The sequence below is a fragment of the Ciconia boyciana genome, chromosome 3 (genome assembly GCF_034638445.1).
Source record: "Ciconia boyciana chromosome 3, ASM3463844v1, whole genome shotgun sequence".
NCBI lineage: Eukaryota > Metazoa > Chordata > Aves > Ciconiiformes > Ciconiidae > Ciconia > Ciconia boyciana.
The window spans coordinates 53,181,868-53,198,724 of NC_132936.1; the positions used below are offsets into that span (position 1 = coordinate 53,181,868).

General features: G+C 45.1%; 1 protein-coding gene across 8 annotated transcripts in view; it reads right to left on the reverse strand.

Moving 5' to 3' along the window:
* Positions 1–16,857, reverse strand: part of FYN (FYN proto-oncogene, Src family tyrosine kinase) — a 150,194-nt gene that overhangs the window by 7,278 nt on the left and 126,059 nt on the right. For all 8 annotated transcript variants that reach the window (XM_072855701.1, XM_072855698.1, XM_072855697.1 and 5 more), the window contains 4 exons: positions 15,919–16,098; positions 14,008–14,084; positions 13,751–13,904; positions 5,211–5,342 (listed from right to left, as the gene is read on the reverse strand). In XM_072855701.1, coding sequence (XP_072711802.1) covers positions 5,211–5,342; positions 13,751–13,904; positions 14,008–14,084; positions 15,919–16,098 — 543 coding nt within the window. The remainder of the gene's footprint in view (positions 1–5,210; positions 5,343–13,750; positions 13,905–14,007; positions 14,085–15,918; positions 16,099–16,857) is intronic.

Here is a 16,857-nt window from a genome sequence, read left to right on the forward strand (position 1 = left end):
GTGGCTGAAGAAAACACTGGAAAGTGCTTTGTAGTGCTCTGAGGAGCTTGATTAGATGGAGCACAGCAGATGTGCAAATAGCACAGATCTGGGCAACGCTGCTCATCCAGAAGACAGGAAACATTACTGTAACTAGGCAGCATCCCCACATCCAAAGCTAATAAGCTATATAGATTACTCTGGGCAATGGGAAGTCCAGTGAGGACAGTGATGGTTTTAAACCACTTTATTCTTGCTTTCTTCTGTTGGACTGAGAATTATGCTCCTTCAAGACCCACTGCATGCTTTCAGACCAATGATCAAACTAATACAGACACAAATGCTTAAAGTAGGACTCTTAAAACAACAGCTCAGCTGCTGTCCGTCCCCAGAAATGCTGTATTTCAGATTCTCCAAGAACCCAGAGCTGTGCCTCTGCTCATGTTCAAAGGTTCCTCAGACGTGGCCATGTTGGCCCTTCTCTAGTACAGTTGAGAAGGTAAAACTGTGTAGTCCTCCAGAGGAGCTGGATCACGTTGGCACTCAAGAGCATGCCCTCAAAAGAGAGAGGTACAATGGAGACAGGGTGATTTTTGGGTTTTGTTCAGTATCATCTAGAAGCAGAATTTCTAACTTCCATGGACAGCCCCAAAGAAAAGCCAGAGGTGAGGGCACAGGGATGGGATATGGGACTTAGGCAGGGAGATTATTCCATACACAGGCATGATAGTGCACTGAAGCGAACAGGAAAGCTGCTCTAAAGGAAGACAACCTTTGAAGCATAATGCTGTTCTTACTGAGTACAATATGAACCTAGTTATTTCTGTGCAAAAGTAGTAACAAGTTTCAAAAATCTGTAAGTCATGCCACTTCATTTAGAAATTAAGGCCTGAAAACCCCCAACAACTCCTCATCCTCAAAACAGCCACAAAGCTAGGCTATCAATATCTGTTGGCGGAGTTTTTTGTTTGTTTTGGTTTTGGTTTTTAAAATAAGTTATTATTTGCTTGGTATAAGAGATGCAACTTTGAGCTACAGCATTTGTGAGTGGAGCTTTCCTGCTTACAAAGAAACCCACCTGAGCGTATCTGTGCTATGTGCTGAGTATGCTTCTCTCTCAACTCCTTATCTACCATCCGTGATGACGGTACACACACATATGCTGGCTCACTGATGTATACTTGGCCACAGCCTTGGGCAGCGTACCATGCGCTCTCTGGCACTTGTGGCCCAGCTTCCCCCAGGGATGAGGAGGCTGAACACATCCCCCCAGGGACTGCAGAGCTGCTTGGAGCCCCAACTCAAAGACCTGCCTGGCTGGAGGCAGCAATGTGGATAGCATCATGGTGGCTGTCACACTAGACATAAAATGTAAATGCTCTTGATGTGACAAGTGCAGCAAAAAGCAGAAGGAGCAAGTTCAGAGGTGCTTGTTTAGTGCAGCTGAGATTTTTGCCTATCCAAAAGGCAACATGTTAAAAAAAACCCAAATTATCTGACTACTGCTAGAGAAATGCAGCTTCCTACTCTCAAACTCCATTAAAAAAACCCCAAAACTAAGATCCAAGGGGAATTTGTGAAAGGGGAAAGAAACAGACACTGAAAAAGGTCGACTAAGCAGACTATTTTTTAAACTTGGCTCCTCTTCTGCCCATATCTGGTTTTTATTTCCCCACTGTAATAGTGGAAATAGAACCTCAATGCCCAGAAAGACTGTGAAAGTTGCTTATTTCAGTCTGCTGCCTTGTGAAAAGAATGGGAAAGCATTAGGGAAGGCTGGGAAAAGCACTAATAAATTAGTAATCATACCGGTCCATTACGTCCATTGACAGAGAAACAGGCTTGGTTGAAGGATGAAGATGAGGACACCTGTCAAAAAGTCAGTCTTGCATGTGGGAGCTATAGGGTCTGGGGCAAGGCTTTGATTATGAACTCTAGCCTGATCTTCATCTCTGCCAGCAAAATCTTTACTGCTCACATGTCCCGCCACTGCTCCAGGCTCTCTTCCAAAAATGGGGCATCAGGACAGGAACTGGTTGAAATCTGGGGAACAATGAATGCCAAGTCCTGTTCCACACAGTCTGTTCCCCTCCTGTATACTGCCTGCCTTCTCCTTCTGTCCTCCTCGTTGTGCTTCTCCCTCCTTCTACACAAGCTTAAAACAATGCCTGGTTCTCCAAGGCATGAGGTACAGTGCCCTGCAGGCATGGTTACCACCACAGGACTGGGGTGTGTGCTATAAATAACCTCTCCAGGCACTAAGATCTTGTCAAGCAAGAGAGCAACCCCTTTGTCTGAGGGCCTCTCCCTGCTCCCCCCGGCCTGCTACAAGCTGTAAGTGGGAACATCAGGACAACATGCCCCCAACTATTTCAGAAACTGGGTATTACAGCAGAGTGACAGCTCCATGACCCTCTTTGTTTCAAGGCCGACGCTTTCCAGAGCTTGCAAATCCACATGCCTTGGGTGCCAAAGTGGTGGGCAGTGCCTACAAACTGCATTCTCTCACCTATAGGTTGTCTACTTGGGTGAGGAGGGCTGAGTCTTGCCTCTCAGGGTGGTTGAACTCCCGCCTTTTCCTCCTTGCGAAAGCCATGCTGCGATGGCAGGAAAAGCCCTGTGGGTGCATCTGGACCCTACTCCCTGCCCCAGACGGGGACCTGAATTCATGAAGCTTTATCCTCTCAGGAGGTCCTTCCTCTCCCCAGCATGAAGGAGATGGATGATCCTTTCTCTGTCAGAGGAAAACAGAGTCTTTTCTGAGGAGCTCAGGAGGTCTTTGTCACCTTGGGAAGTCCGAGCCCTCTTTTCAACCCGCATGCAAAGACAGACCCTTCTGAGAAGGCCCCAGTTCCCCTTCGCTGTTGCCTCAGCCTATGAAAGCTTTCCCAGTTACGGTCTGGGGAATGAGACCGAATTGAAATCTCTAAAGACTTTGGAAATTCACATTTAAAATAGAGGCTGCCCTTAGGTAAAAGTGACGGAGAGTGGAGTGATGGTGACCATGAGAATGGTTAAGACCTCTTGGCTGAGCAGGGTGGGAGTCCCGGTGGGGAGGAAGGGCCCTGGCGTAGAGCTCAGGCAGGGTGTAACCCAGGCAGTACATGACCATCCAGAAAACTGCTGACTCTGTGATATATAACACACAAAAAGTTGCTTCCAGCTACTTGATGTCTTCCTAGCACGGGTGGGGGAGAGTGAGCCGGAGGACTTTGTGTCTGAGGGCTTTATGTAGTGAGGGATGAAGGGGGAGGACGGCGCTGAAAGAGGAGAGATGCCGTTAGTTGTGTTTGATGTGCTCCCACTGCCACATAATAAAACTGTCCACATTTTCAGGACACAGACCATGCCTGAGATTTCTGTCATGGGTCCTACAACAAGTTATATATTGCAAGCACTTAAATGCACATCCAGTGGCCTCCTTCTCCTTCAGGGAGGGAAAGGAACACTTGGGAAGTGCAGACATCCTCTGCTGCCATGGCCAACACTGTGTTCAGTTACAAACTTGTGAGTTAACACGGGGCTTAGACTGTCACTTTTGCTTGGAATAGTATTTTCCCTGTGTGTATGCATGTGTCTGTGCTCATGCACATGATAAGAGAGAAGGCTTAGTCACTAAGCATCTCTGCCCCACCAATGTGGAGCTCAGGGGAAAAAAAATCACCTTAACTCTGTCCTGGCTGGCAAGAGCCCCTGTGCACCCACTCTGCTGGTAATGACTAGCAATTTTCTCTTCCCGCAGCCCCAGCGAGGAGTGTTGCCCACCCTCTGGAAGCAACGCCGTATCAGCTAAGACTTATACATCTTCTTTCTGTCTTTGACCTTTGCACACGGTGCCACGTCTGCATTTAAACCTCAATAAACCTGCGGAAATCACATCTCTCCCACGCCACTGCCAGTAATCCTCATGGCAAGAAGACCTTTGTGCCGGCTACTGACACAGCCACTCCATGTGGTGGCAACACCCGCTTTTCTTTAACCGCATGGGGAAGCGCTGGGCAGACGAACTCATCCATCCCACAAAAACACGTCATCTCGCTTTCTGCTACCTCATTCTGTTGTCACAGTCACAGCTTTGCTAAGCTGCTCCCTGTTAATCACGCCAAAATTCACTGCTGATCACGAGAAGCCTTCCAGTCCCCATATTCTCTTCCCAAATATCAGCTACTGTCTGCTAGGCGCTAGGAAGTTGAAATTCCTGGTGAAACTCTGGGAGTTTAGTTTTGCTGAGTTCAGCCTTCTGAAGTGGTGTGAGATACCACAGGATAAACCGAACTCCACCTTGATGCTTCTCCTGCGCAGTTTGATGTATGGATCTGACTGCTTGATCACGGCACAGATTGGAAAATTGAAACTGCTTTAGGGCACTTTCCATTAAATCAGCTGCAGTGCACATAGCCATACTGGTGAGTATTTAGAGAATTTTTTTTCATAAAAAGAATAAAGATGCAGCTAGATGCCCTGTTGTTAGTATCTGTGCTGATAAGAAAATGAAAGGATTAAATTCTTTTCCATGTAATGCACTGCTTTCACCTCACCCCTTTCCTCTTCACCTGAATGCCTACAGTCTTCAGGGGGGCAACAGAATGAAAAGCTCTTTCTGCATAGGCAGATCCAGTCACCCCTCCTACAAATACTAATCCATCGGATACTTGGCAGGGTTTCAACAAAGGGCCATGGGGCCTCTGGTTCCCCCATGCAGAGAATCTGGCCCCGCTGTGACCCTGCCATGAGCTCTGGCCTGCACATTACAGAATTATTTTCTTTCCTTTCCATCCATCTTGAAAGCAAGGATTGAAATTTAAGAGTTTATAAAAAAGAGATTTGGTAATACCAGACATTCAGACAGTCATCAAACCTTGCAGAGAACCAGACTGACAGAATAAACAGAGTAATGCCACTCTGAGAGTTTAACTGTTGGTATCTTAAAGTGAATGCAATACGATGGAGAGCTATTTGCTCCAAAGTATAGTAATTTTACATTGCTTTCATTATTTGGCTAGAAAGTATATTAATTGAATTTTCTGGATTTTCTGTCCTCTTGTCATTTTTATCACAACCATCACACAGCAGCTTTCAGAGTCAGGACCATTTTCAAGCATACACGGAATTTATGCATGAAAACCATCCTCCTCTGAGCCCAGTGAAAATAAATAAACATTCCAATTAAAGCATATGGCTCATTTCCACTCCTTTCCACAGGAGAAGCAGGGCTCAGACTGTTTTCTTACCTGGGTATGGCACTCTCCCTTTTGTTACCAGCTCTGTCAGTAGGATCCCAAAAGACCACACATCCGACTTGATTGTGAACCTTCCGTACAATGCCGCTTCTGGCGCAGTCCATTTAATGGGAAACTTTGCACCTAATGAAAGAATAAATGAGTCTTAATCAGAATAGAGACAGAATCAAAGTACCGGTTAGCAGGTGTCTCTTGTGTTCTGGAACACGTGCAGGTGGACAGAGCTGCAGGCAAGTGTTAACAAACAGCTCTGTGGACTATGGTCAGAGAGGACAGGCAGGTGGAACATGTAGGGCAGAAGGAAAGACTTAGCAGGGAAGGGATGGGTTTGTCCCACATCCCAAGAGAAGGCTAAGACATTTTAATTCAGGTTTGAAGTTTTATAACAGAAAAAAAAAAGCTTTAAAAAACAATAAGCCCAATATAATAGAAATTCTTTCTCCCAAAATGTTTTAACTTAACATTTCCCTGTGATATTTGCAAGTCAAACACAGCACGTATGAATAGAAGTGAGATTTATTGGAAATGTACCTCCCAGTTTCCCTGCCCAAGCTGAGCAAAATGTAAAACAAACAAACATGGTAAAAACGTAAATTAAAAACAAACCTAATATTTCATTAGAAACATGCAAGGACTTAAAAATAACACTGCCATTTGAGTTGCTTGGAGTGCAATGATGTCAAGGCACAACTTTGGCCTGTGATTTATAACTTGACAGTGTACTTTAAGCTCCCGGCACTGAAGAGTCTGTAGTGCCTTAAATACGTGCAGTTCTAATGTGCTCATCCATCATCAGAGCTTGCAGGAGCCAGTTGTGGTAAGGATGGTGAGATAACAAGCCTTTAAACACTGATTTATTTGCTTTTCCAATCATTTACTGTTTTCTTAGGGAAAATATTTTCAGTATGACTTTAAAGAAAAGTCTTGTGGTAATAATTAACTCGTAGTATGTATGAAAAAATATGCAGACATTTCCCTGGTGCCTTGTATTAACATACAAGCAAAAGAGTTGCATTGCTTATTGCTGATCCCTGGTGACAAACACTCTTGAATTTGGAAACAGACTGACTTGGACTTCTCACCACCCTCTCACAAAAGTTCCCTTAGCTTTCAGGAGGAGTGTGGAAAGTGTAACAACGTGGACAAATCACTCTCAGGGAGTGAAGTTATGGCACTGTTCACAGCTCCCTGCCAGCACTGTTCTGCCATCACATCCCATGCTCAGTGCCCCGTATCTTCTGCTACATGCTGCAATCTGACTTGACTCAGAGTACAAAGTAAACATGGTAATTCTCATCTCCTTACTTAGTAAAACATCAGGTGTGCTAAAATTTTTCCTGCTCTACATGTAAATGATCCTAAGAGAGAATATTACTCAGAAACAAATAGGTTTTTGTAGGGAAAACTGCAGTTGGTCAAGTAAGTCCTGCTAAATTAAAAGACGCAAGACAGTTTCAAATCCCTAATGCCTGAAGTCAGGAACTTAAGTCTAGTTAAGCATCAACACATCAGTAGTTAGATTTGCAAAGGTGCCGGAGGATTTTTGGATGTCTATTCACTTTCAGAAAAGTCTGCCTCTTCTGTATTTTCATTAGTTGATATGCAGGCAGGAGCTAAAATTTGGGTGGTTGGCTTTGGTCTTAATCTCCCTAACTTACACTTCTTCATGGGACCAATCTTAGTTTACAAGACTCAAAATTTACAGAACTTCATCTTCTCTTCAAAGCCACCTTGGCCATGATGTCCAAGATCTCTGCAGCAACAGCCTGCCATCACCTGAGCCTCTGTCCTGGAAGCTGGCCCTGCTTCAGCAGCACCAGCAGCCACATGGGGTTGGCAACTGGCTCGCCCAGCCACCGCAGATCCTGGGGCTATACAGCCCTTGCTGATCCCTGGAAAAACTGCAGGCTGCCTCTATCTGGTGGTCGGGTTCCCTGGGCCTACAGTGCATGGCTTTAGATGGGCTTATGCAGGCATGCCATGAATATGAGGGCTAAAGTCCCTCTGCTCTCTCCTACATGCAGCTGAGATAGTACACACACACACCATGCCAGCTGAACGAATAGCTCCAGGCTGGCCAGCAGCCTGAAGGCTTGGACGTTGGCTGGTGGTGTGTGAGAGAGCCAAGCATGAGGGTTTGCTCGTTCGTGTGTTGCACACATTTTATTCAACAAATTATTTTTTTCTTGAATCAGCTGTGTTTTTCTGAGAAGCTGAGCCAAACCTGGTCTAATTCCCTTGTGCTTCATACTCAGATCCAAAGGTAGCAACCGCCTACAACTCATCTTTGGAGGACAGAAATCTCTTCAGACTCCTTTGTGGCCAACTCCCCCAGTATTTTTGCCTTCCTCATCTACTGCCGGTGTGGCACTGGGAGGTGAGTATGTGGTGTGTCGAGGGACTGTGGGAAGATGAGAAGCAAGGTAAGTAGGTGAGAAGCGGGGACAATTCCAACACATCCCTTTTCCTGAGAGCTAGAGCAGTACAAACCCCATTGGACTGTGATGAGCACTGATGGAGGAGACAAATGGTCTGTACTGGGGATTTTCTGATGATAGGATATCTACTCATTACGTTTCTATGTTGCCTCTGCTGTGGGTGATTCTCTGGCTATAACAACTAATACAAAAATCACATGTTCTGCATTTTGTGCAGTATTTCCTGAACTTTGGTTTGAAGTGATAGATGGGGAGGAGGGAAAGGCAAGGTTGGCAGAGAGGTTGCTAGCAGAGCCCTGCCTCATGGTTTTCTGGCCCTGCAACACATGCTGGAGGCTGGATGGTCCAAGAGAGCCTGCAAGCCAGTACGGCAGAGCCATCAGTAAGGGGAGAGCAGAGACCAGTGAAGACATACCAGGCTGGCTACCAGCACAGCTGCAGGTACAACGCATGCACTGCCATAACACAGAGATCACACACAGCTTGTGTAAATGGGGGGGGGAGCGTGTACGTGTGTCTAACAGGGATCCCCCCAAGGTGCTGCCCCCCATCTAATATCTGGCACTGGAGACACAGGCAGTGCACTTCTGTGAAAACATAAAAATCCCCAAACGTGTTGAGCACTGCTCCGAAGCTTCCCGATTGCTACTGCTGTACGAAGCGTTCCCACAGGCCAGATGCTGTGCATGGCTTCTGACTGACACCGTCTCTGCGCTTACTCTCTTCTCAACACACCGATTAAAAAACCCACCCCCTCTCTCTGCCCAGGCCTCAGCAGCTTATTAAACAAGCTGACTTTGTGCTGCAAACAAATTACAGCATCAGATCATCAGATAAAATGCATATTACTGACAAGCATGTTAATAAATCTGATAAGCCAAATTACCCCAGCTGACAAGGCAGCCTATCTCCTACTTTGAAGGCAGATTTTACATCAGTGGGGGGGATTTATATTTTTTTTGCTGGAACCCATTTTATTACAAACGAGCAGGTCAGTAACTCCACGTGTACAAACTAACCGTGCACCGCATTCATTAGGTCAGGATAGCCTGTCTTCACCCCAAAGCGAGGTATTAATCTGCAGCTTTTATCTGTGTCACTTTTTTGAAACATTTCAGCCTGGAGAAAGCCTTTTTTGGGTTTCTGCACTGCTTGCAACCACATCAAGCCAAAGCTGCTTGTACAATTTACTGTTAGGGCAGGCAGCCCTGCCTCCTACCTCTGAGGATTTTTGTGAGGCTCACCCCTGTTCTTGGGACCTCTGCCCAGGCATTCACACAGGTTATCTCCCAGGAGGATTTCCTTGAGAAAAATCAATCTGTGGCCCTGCCTTAATTCTTCATCAGCTATAAGCAGGTCGCGTGATGAGAAGGAGCGGAGGGGGTTGGGATAATTGAGTGACCTTGACGTACAACTCTCAGCATGGCTTCTTCTGAGGCGAGCGAAAATCCCTCAGAGCTTTGTTTTTTCAGATCTAAATCTCAGTGAAGCAGAAACCTCTGAAATTCATGCCCCAGAGCCACTGCCAGCTTGATAATGATCCTGTTTCCGGAAATGCTACAAAGCTGCTACCTCTCGTACCTTAAAATCAAACCCAGCACAGCACCCCAAGCTCTACGACCCAAAGCCCATCAGAACTGTTGGGTCTGCGACCAGAGAACATAGTGCAGCAGCGAATTGCTCCTGGGGCTGGAAAGGGAAAGCCACAAAAGGTAAAAACGAAGTGCTGAAGCAAGCATGTAACAGGAAACGAGTCAGCCCTGGTAGGCGATGATGAGTGCCGTGTGGGAGGGACTGCGCAATTACATTTTTTGTGCTGTGAGAACGAACATGAAATTACAAGCCTGGCAAAACATCAGCGATCAGAAGCAAGCTCCGCAGGCTGACCCCTCCCCGGGAAGCGGGGGACAAGGGGCGGAACTGCGGGTCTAAACACCCCTCTCGCCCTCTGCCTGCACACCCCCCTTCCCCTCGCCCTTCCTCTTGACCTGGCCATGCTCCTTCTCACAGAGCAGATGGCATCTCTGTAGGAGCGTTATGAGTGATCCCCCTCCGGGACCCTGGGGGCTGGCTGTTGGGAAGCAAGAGTCCTTCCTCCTATCCGCTCCACGGCTTGCCTGGGGAATGGCAGGCAAAGAGCAAGAACAAAGCCCTGGACGTTACAGCCCACAGTACAGTCAGTCGTGAACAAGAGAGATCTGATTAGCTGGTGCGCTGGGAGCCAAGTCTCTACAAAAGGACTGGAGAGAGCCTGGAAGGGGAGAAAAATCCCCACTCATTTCTAGGAAATCAAAATAAGAAGCATCACTTGTTTTTAAGCGGGGCAGGAAGGAGATATTTCTAAGTGTTAAGGAGGCAAAAATGATCTGAGAGTTTACAAACACGTACTAGAGCTCCCAAAATAACTCTGACTTGTCTGGAAGGCATCAGAAAGATCCTTACTGTTTCATGTGTGCTTGGAGCGGCATTGCTGCAAGTGCTGCCAGTGTGTGCAGTAGAAACAAGGCCTGGAAAATAACTGTGCTCTTTTTTTATTAAGGCAATTTTAAATTTGTATCAGCTGCTACTGCTTAGAATAGTAACAACTCTTCCCCAGCAACTTTGTGGAGCACTCGGCACTCTCCACAAAAATGCCATGTGCTTGGCCAAAACTCCATGTAGCTGTGAACCAGATCAGTGTAAGGGTAGCAGAACGGCATGGGAAATCCTGTGTGGAGGTGATGGAAAGTTTCTCTCTGTCCTGTAGGATAGCAGAGCTTTTAAGGCTTGCCTTACAGGACTGACACAAGCATCATCACTGATGGAAGGAACCAAGACTGAATGCCCGACACTGTGTGCGTGGGAAGATGTTGCAACAGCAACAGCCAAGAGAAGCAAGCCCTGATGGTGCAGGCTGCAATACAGTCCACCAGTGCAGGCTTTAAAATGGGCGTCACTTTAATAGGCATGTTTTTCCCCTTTGATTACTCACTTCCTCTAAAGGCAAGAGGAGCCAAATGCTCATTACAAGCCAAGAACTTTTTTTTGTATTATTTAATGGCAGTGTATAGCTGCTAGTCACACACTTTAAATCATTAGTGGCGTGACCATCTCTTTCCTTCCTGACGATTGCTGAGAAATGGCAGTGCAGACAACGAACCCCTTTTTATTTACCTCTCATAAATCAGGAGCAGTCAGGCCTCCTTTGTTCAAATCAAAAAGAAAATAAACCAGTCAGTAAAACGTTACCACCAGGCTGAATAATACCCATACAGGTTCAGGAATCCTGCACTCTAGCCCGCTGGGGCTCAAAGCATCCCCATCTGTTTCCTTTCAAAATATTTAATCAGAGACAAAAGTGACAGTGGGGGAAGGGAGCAGGAGACCAAGCAAGGCTAGAGAAAACCACCTCTGCCTCACGCCGACAACGAGCTCTGTACTAACACACTTAAGCCAAGAGAAGGACGACTGCTGAGGAGAGAGTGACCAAAGGCTTTAATCTTCACATTTCATAAGGCAAAACATTTCCTTTCTCCCACAGAAGCTGCCAGTCCGGAGCGCTCCCCATCCCCCTCCCCTCCGCTGGCCAGGCTCTCCTCCCATGTCAAAATTCCCACTGAAGCAGTAGTCAGCTAGATAAACAGAGCAGTCCCCAGATGCATCCCCTTGGAGGCTGAAGTAATAGGTCATGGGAAACAAGCAGAGGCAACATTTCCTTCTGATACTGTGGTCTCCACCAAGCAATGCTCAAATCTGAAGTTTAACTAAACAAACCAGGACTGAATCCCACTTGAAGAGAAATTCCAGTGGCCCATTACAAACCATGCTGCTTCTTCAATAAATTAAAGGTCCTAGGCTCACCCTGGCTGCCCAGCTGGCTTGGAAGCCAGGTTAATTACAACGAAATGTAAATTGAGAGTGTGCTGCTTGGTCAAAAATGCACCCGTCCCTAGAATAAGCTACCACTTAAGACAGGGTCAAAAAAACATTAGCGAAAGTAGGAAAATAGGAAAACCTTTCTACAGGATGCCTCTGATTACAGCTCTTTGGGTCTCTCTTTTAAGGAATTCTGTAGCTCTGAAGGACGTAAGCCTGACCCTGAGGTCAGGGGAAGGAAGTATTGTCCATTGCCCTAAGGATGGGAAGGAAGTACTTCTCCATAGTTGCCCCATGAGATGAAGCCAGGCAAACATGATTCAGATCTCCTGATCATCAGCGATGCAGGTTAAAAGCCAAACTACTTCTCCCTTCCCAGCCTCTTTTTCCACAATACAAGTGACTTCTGCCATGGAAGAACGGCAGAGATACCCACGACTATGCTCCCTTTCCCTGACAGTCACAGCGTTATGCTTTTCTCAGCTCAAAGTTTTCCCACCCAAAATCCAACCATTTTTATTGTCTCAAGAAATCTGAACTTCTCCTCAACATCAGTCAGGCAGGTTTTCATGGCTTTCTAACATGTGAAGAAGGCAAAACTATTCTGACAGATTTAAACCAGGAAGCAAACAGGTCATCAGAGGATTTCCTAGGGATCAGGAGCCTGAAGAGATCTGGCCAGAAGGAGGTCACATACTTGTCCATTAAAACAAATAATTAATCATGTCAAACTATACATTGGGTCGTTTCCAAAGGGAACAAAAGACATGGCAGTAAACCAGACAGAAACGGAGATAATATAGGACACTGTTTCAAATTCATTTTGCAGACTGGATCTGGCTGCCTTGTTCAAGGAAAACTCTTCTCGTTTTACACAGGGGAAGGGCAAGCAGGCAGCTTTCTGTCTACCAGAGCCTGCAGACACTCTTGTTACTCTGGAGAGAACGATATGAAGCTATTTTTTCTAGCAAGGAGCAATTCCCACCCTCGGGCTGAAATCAGTAGTGGTCAACTCTCTGCATTAGTACCTACCAGGGGTTCTTCAAGGGCCCCCCCAAAATAATCAGGCCTTGCCATCCAGATGTGAAGCAGGCAACTTTTAGGGTGGATGCAGCCTGTGGTTCACATCCCTGCGACTAGGTACCGCTGACAGCAGTTCAGAGGGGTGTGAACGGCATGAGAGCTGCTGCTCCCAGGCCAAGACAAGGCATGCTGGAAACTCTCTGGCTCCTTCTGTCAACACTTGAAAGTTACAGAAAGAGGTTAGCTCTTTCCTAAGAATTAATGGCAAAATCCATGCTGAAAGAGGGACTTCTGGTCAAGAGAAAAAACTCACAACAGGAAGGGGTAAATGCAGGTTATGAAGTACTTAACCGACCTGTGCTTTCTGATGACATACAACAGGGTTTAACGGGACATTCCTTGGCTTTGGCACTGAAATGGACGGAGGGGTATTTACCGACACATATTGAGCAAGCACTACCAATGTACTGCCAACAGAAAGAGAACAAAACTGTAGCTCTGCAAACTTGGACCAACATCTGACAACTAAGCATGACTTGTAAAGAATGACTAACTACAAAGAGCCTGTGTCATGGCTCAGTCTGAACACACACATGCTTTTTAAAAAAAGCTACAGTACTCTTTGATACATTTTTATAGTGTATCAGTGGTCGCCTGTGCCCAGCACTCTGTGTGGCACTGGAAAATGGCTTTCGTATTAAAGTAACTTTTTAAGTTCCCAAAGAAAACATAGTGCTCGGAGAGACAGCTCTATTGCATACAGACACAATTCTTTGACCCATTTGAAATAAAGAAAATAAGAATAGCACAGCAATGTTGATTGCGGTTAGTAAATACTAGAAGGCACACTATGAAAGAAATAGCTTACATAGGCTTTTCTGGATTACCTCATTCAGGCTTTCAAGGCTGGTGAGTAAAGTATCCTCGTTGTTATGGCACCATAAGGATCTTGTCTTTACTGTCACTTCACCCACCTGTGCTCTCACTCATCATCTTTGTTTCATTTTGGTCAGTTTTTAAAGGGAAGACAACTAAATAAGACGTTCTCTTTAGGACATGCATTGAGCAGTGAAGTTCTCGGCTAGGAGTTAATAAAAGTTCAGGATTTACCAAAAGCAACCCCAAAGCATATGAGAGACAGCTTTTTAAAGCCATGTTCCACTCTTCCCTGTCACAAGAACGACACTCGGCGCTACACCTGCTGCTGTATCTTACCTTGTCTGGCCGTATATTCGTTGTCTTCAATCAGTCTTGCCAATCCAAAGTCGGCAATCTTGCATATTAGGCCATTCCCCACCAGAATGTTTGCAGACCGCAGATCTCTGTGTATGTAATTCATTCGCTCGATGTACGCCATTCCTGCAGCCACCTGCAAGAAGCATGAAACACAAGCGGTGCATTTTAAAACGAACTCAGACATACATGGGCTATGAAACATATACACCTAAGTGCACAATACTCTGAAGACAGACCTGGGCTGCCATGTCCACCAAATTTGGTAACTTCAGAGCTCTTCCTTCTCCATCTTTTAAGAAATCTAGCAAACTCCCTGCAAATGCAAAGTTGACACAATAGAGAGACATTAGTGAAACAATGGCTTTCATCAGGATGGAGGTGCAGCAATATGTGCAATATTAAAGACAGCAATGTTTTGAGTTCAAGTGGACAGTTTCAAAAAAACCCACAATATCTTAGAGTTCTCCTATTATACTTGTTTCACTCTTCCTTAAGGTTGGCTTGCAGAAGAATATGTCACTAGTCAAAGAGAGATGCAGGGAAAAGAAACAACATTGCTTTTAATTTTCCTGACCATTACTGAGAAAGCTGATCTTTCTTCACTTTTCCAGTGCTCTTTGAAACTACATACCTGCTGCTCTCTAAAGGCCTCAGCTAGCTGCAAAGCATCAGCTCAGTTCCAAGCCACACAAGCTATGGAAAAAATCAGATCCCAGCTCAACCTGCTCCAAAAGAAAGGTCAGCCTGGAGCCTGGTAAGCCCAAAGGGGCTAGCACTAACAAAGGCTAATTTTCCTTAGAAATTAGTAGTGCTCCTTCTCTAAGTAACCCATAACTAGATGTAGCATGAACCATTAATTTTAGAAGACCACTATGCAAAACTAGAGAAGACAAAGCAGAGATCAAATGAAAGCAATTTTAGCAAAAGCAATAAGGACATAGCTCCCCTGTGCAAGGGAAAGCAAGGAGGTTCCCTGTAGCTTTTAAAAAAGGCCTAGAATGCTATAGCTCCCTTCCCAATCTTGTATTCAAAAAGAGAAGTGTGGCAGTCTCCTTTAAATAAGGTCAGTGTATTGGTTTAATAAATAAGGGGAAAAGACAGATGATTAGGCGTTTCTCCCTTGATAAATCGTCAGCCTCAAGCTCAGATCCAAAGATGTAAAATGTTACAGTAAAAACTAGTAAAGTAAGCCAAAATAAACCACGTACTTCAGAAGGATTTTGTGAAGTCTTTTTTTTAAAGGGGAAAAAGCACATGCTTGTCACTGAGACATATGATTAAAGTGTGAATTAGTCAGGGCTTGGATGCCTCTGAGGAGGGAGGTGGGCAGGCACCTGCCAGGAAAATAAAAATCAACTCCAAATAGACTGAAAAAATGCACTTAAAATTTCAGAATGTATCCTCCAATGTACAATGAAACTTCCCTGTGAGGACTTATGTTTCCTATTTGGTTCATTTGCTTTTCCAAAACAAGCAGATTTCTTGCTCTGCTCTCAGCACCCCTGCTGGAGATGTGACGGAGCGAAAAGTTTTCCTTTTCTCATTTTACTACATCTTTACCAGTTAAGTAGCTTAAAGAAAAAGAGAAGGGAGAAGAGGAAAGGGAAGGGGAAAGAGGAGGGAAAAAATCATATGTGCAAATCATGTATTAAAATGATAAATGGGGTGGACTGAAAATTAAGCTGTGATCTGAGAGCAAGGTGCATGTGACAGAACTCAGGATTGCTAAAAGAAGAAACAGAAATCTTAGGCTTACAAGTAAACACTGAAAGAAGATGCCATATGAACTCTCTGGCGCCAGGAAAAGCTAGGATCTTGGGAAGCAGCATGTAGACCTAGAAAATGCAAATCTCCACTTGTCAGGGAAGTTTAGATGCTGATGCAGTTGGAAGCACTTAGGCTGCACCAACTTCTCCCTCCCCCACTTCGTGCAGATTTTCTTTGTACATCTAGTGGATTTCAGGTTGTGGGCCCAGTTCAGAGTTGAGTTCATAACTCTAGTGAAGCCAGAGGCAAATTTAGCTTCCTGTTCCCTCTCTCCTTCCTCACACACTGTTCATGCATCACACTGCACCTCCCTCTGTAGCCCCAAGGAACATCAACAAAGAAAAAAATATTGTTATCAAGGGCAGCAGCTCTGGCTTCACCTTTGCTCATGTACTCCGTGACAATATAGATAGGTTCTTCAGACACCACAGCATAAAGTTGGACCAATTTGTCATGTTTTAGCTTCTTCATGATTTGGGCTTCCTCTAAGAAGGATTCTGGAGACATAGTGCCAGGCTTCAGGGTCTTGATAGCCACTTTAGTATTTCCATTCCATGTACCTACAAGCACAGATACTTAGTTAGATTAAACATCTTCTGCTCCTTTTTCTGCCTGATGCCTAATGTAACCAAGGAATAAACTAGCAAGGACACTTAATATAATTTTTTTAAAGTTGGTTTCCCATGTTGCCTTATCATTATAGTCCTCCCATGCCTCCCTCATATTTCAGTCTTTTTCTATTATACTAAGACTCCCATTGGCACTGGGGCACAGTTGCCATTGTCCTACTCAGACAATGCTTCCACTGATGTCCACAGAAACCTTCTCTGAATAAGAAACGCAGGACTGCTGAAACCCATCTTCATGTATTCCCTTGCTAACAAGTAATTTCTACAGACAACACCACAGCTCCAGTCACAGATTTGGATAACAAAACTGGTTAAACCCAGAACTTTCCATTTGGAAGACATTTTAACATTTTCTTTTTGTTCTGAGTCAGAGGAAGAAACATATTCTAAGAAACATTCCCAAGAAACAAATTCTGAATTGATTTAATTTTAGAAACATGGCTGTATTTCCAAACCAAAATGTGTCTTTTTCCTTCCTCTCCTCATCCCCAGAAGCCCAGCAGCTGCTGATTGAAAATGAGGTGGTTCTGTCCACTTCACTTTGTTCTTTACTTGTGGTCAGCACTGAAAAGCACCTACCTATGTTAACAGGTTTTTTTGGGGACGGGGGACTGGGGAAGGGAAAGGAAGGAAAATTAAAATGGGCAGAAATATCACTTTCCTAGTGCCTTCTGGTTGTCCCTTGCCCAG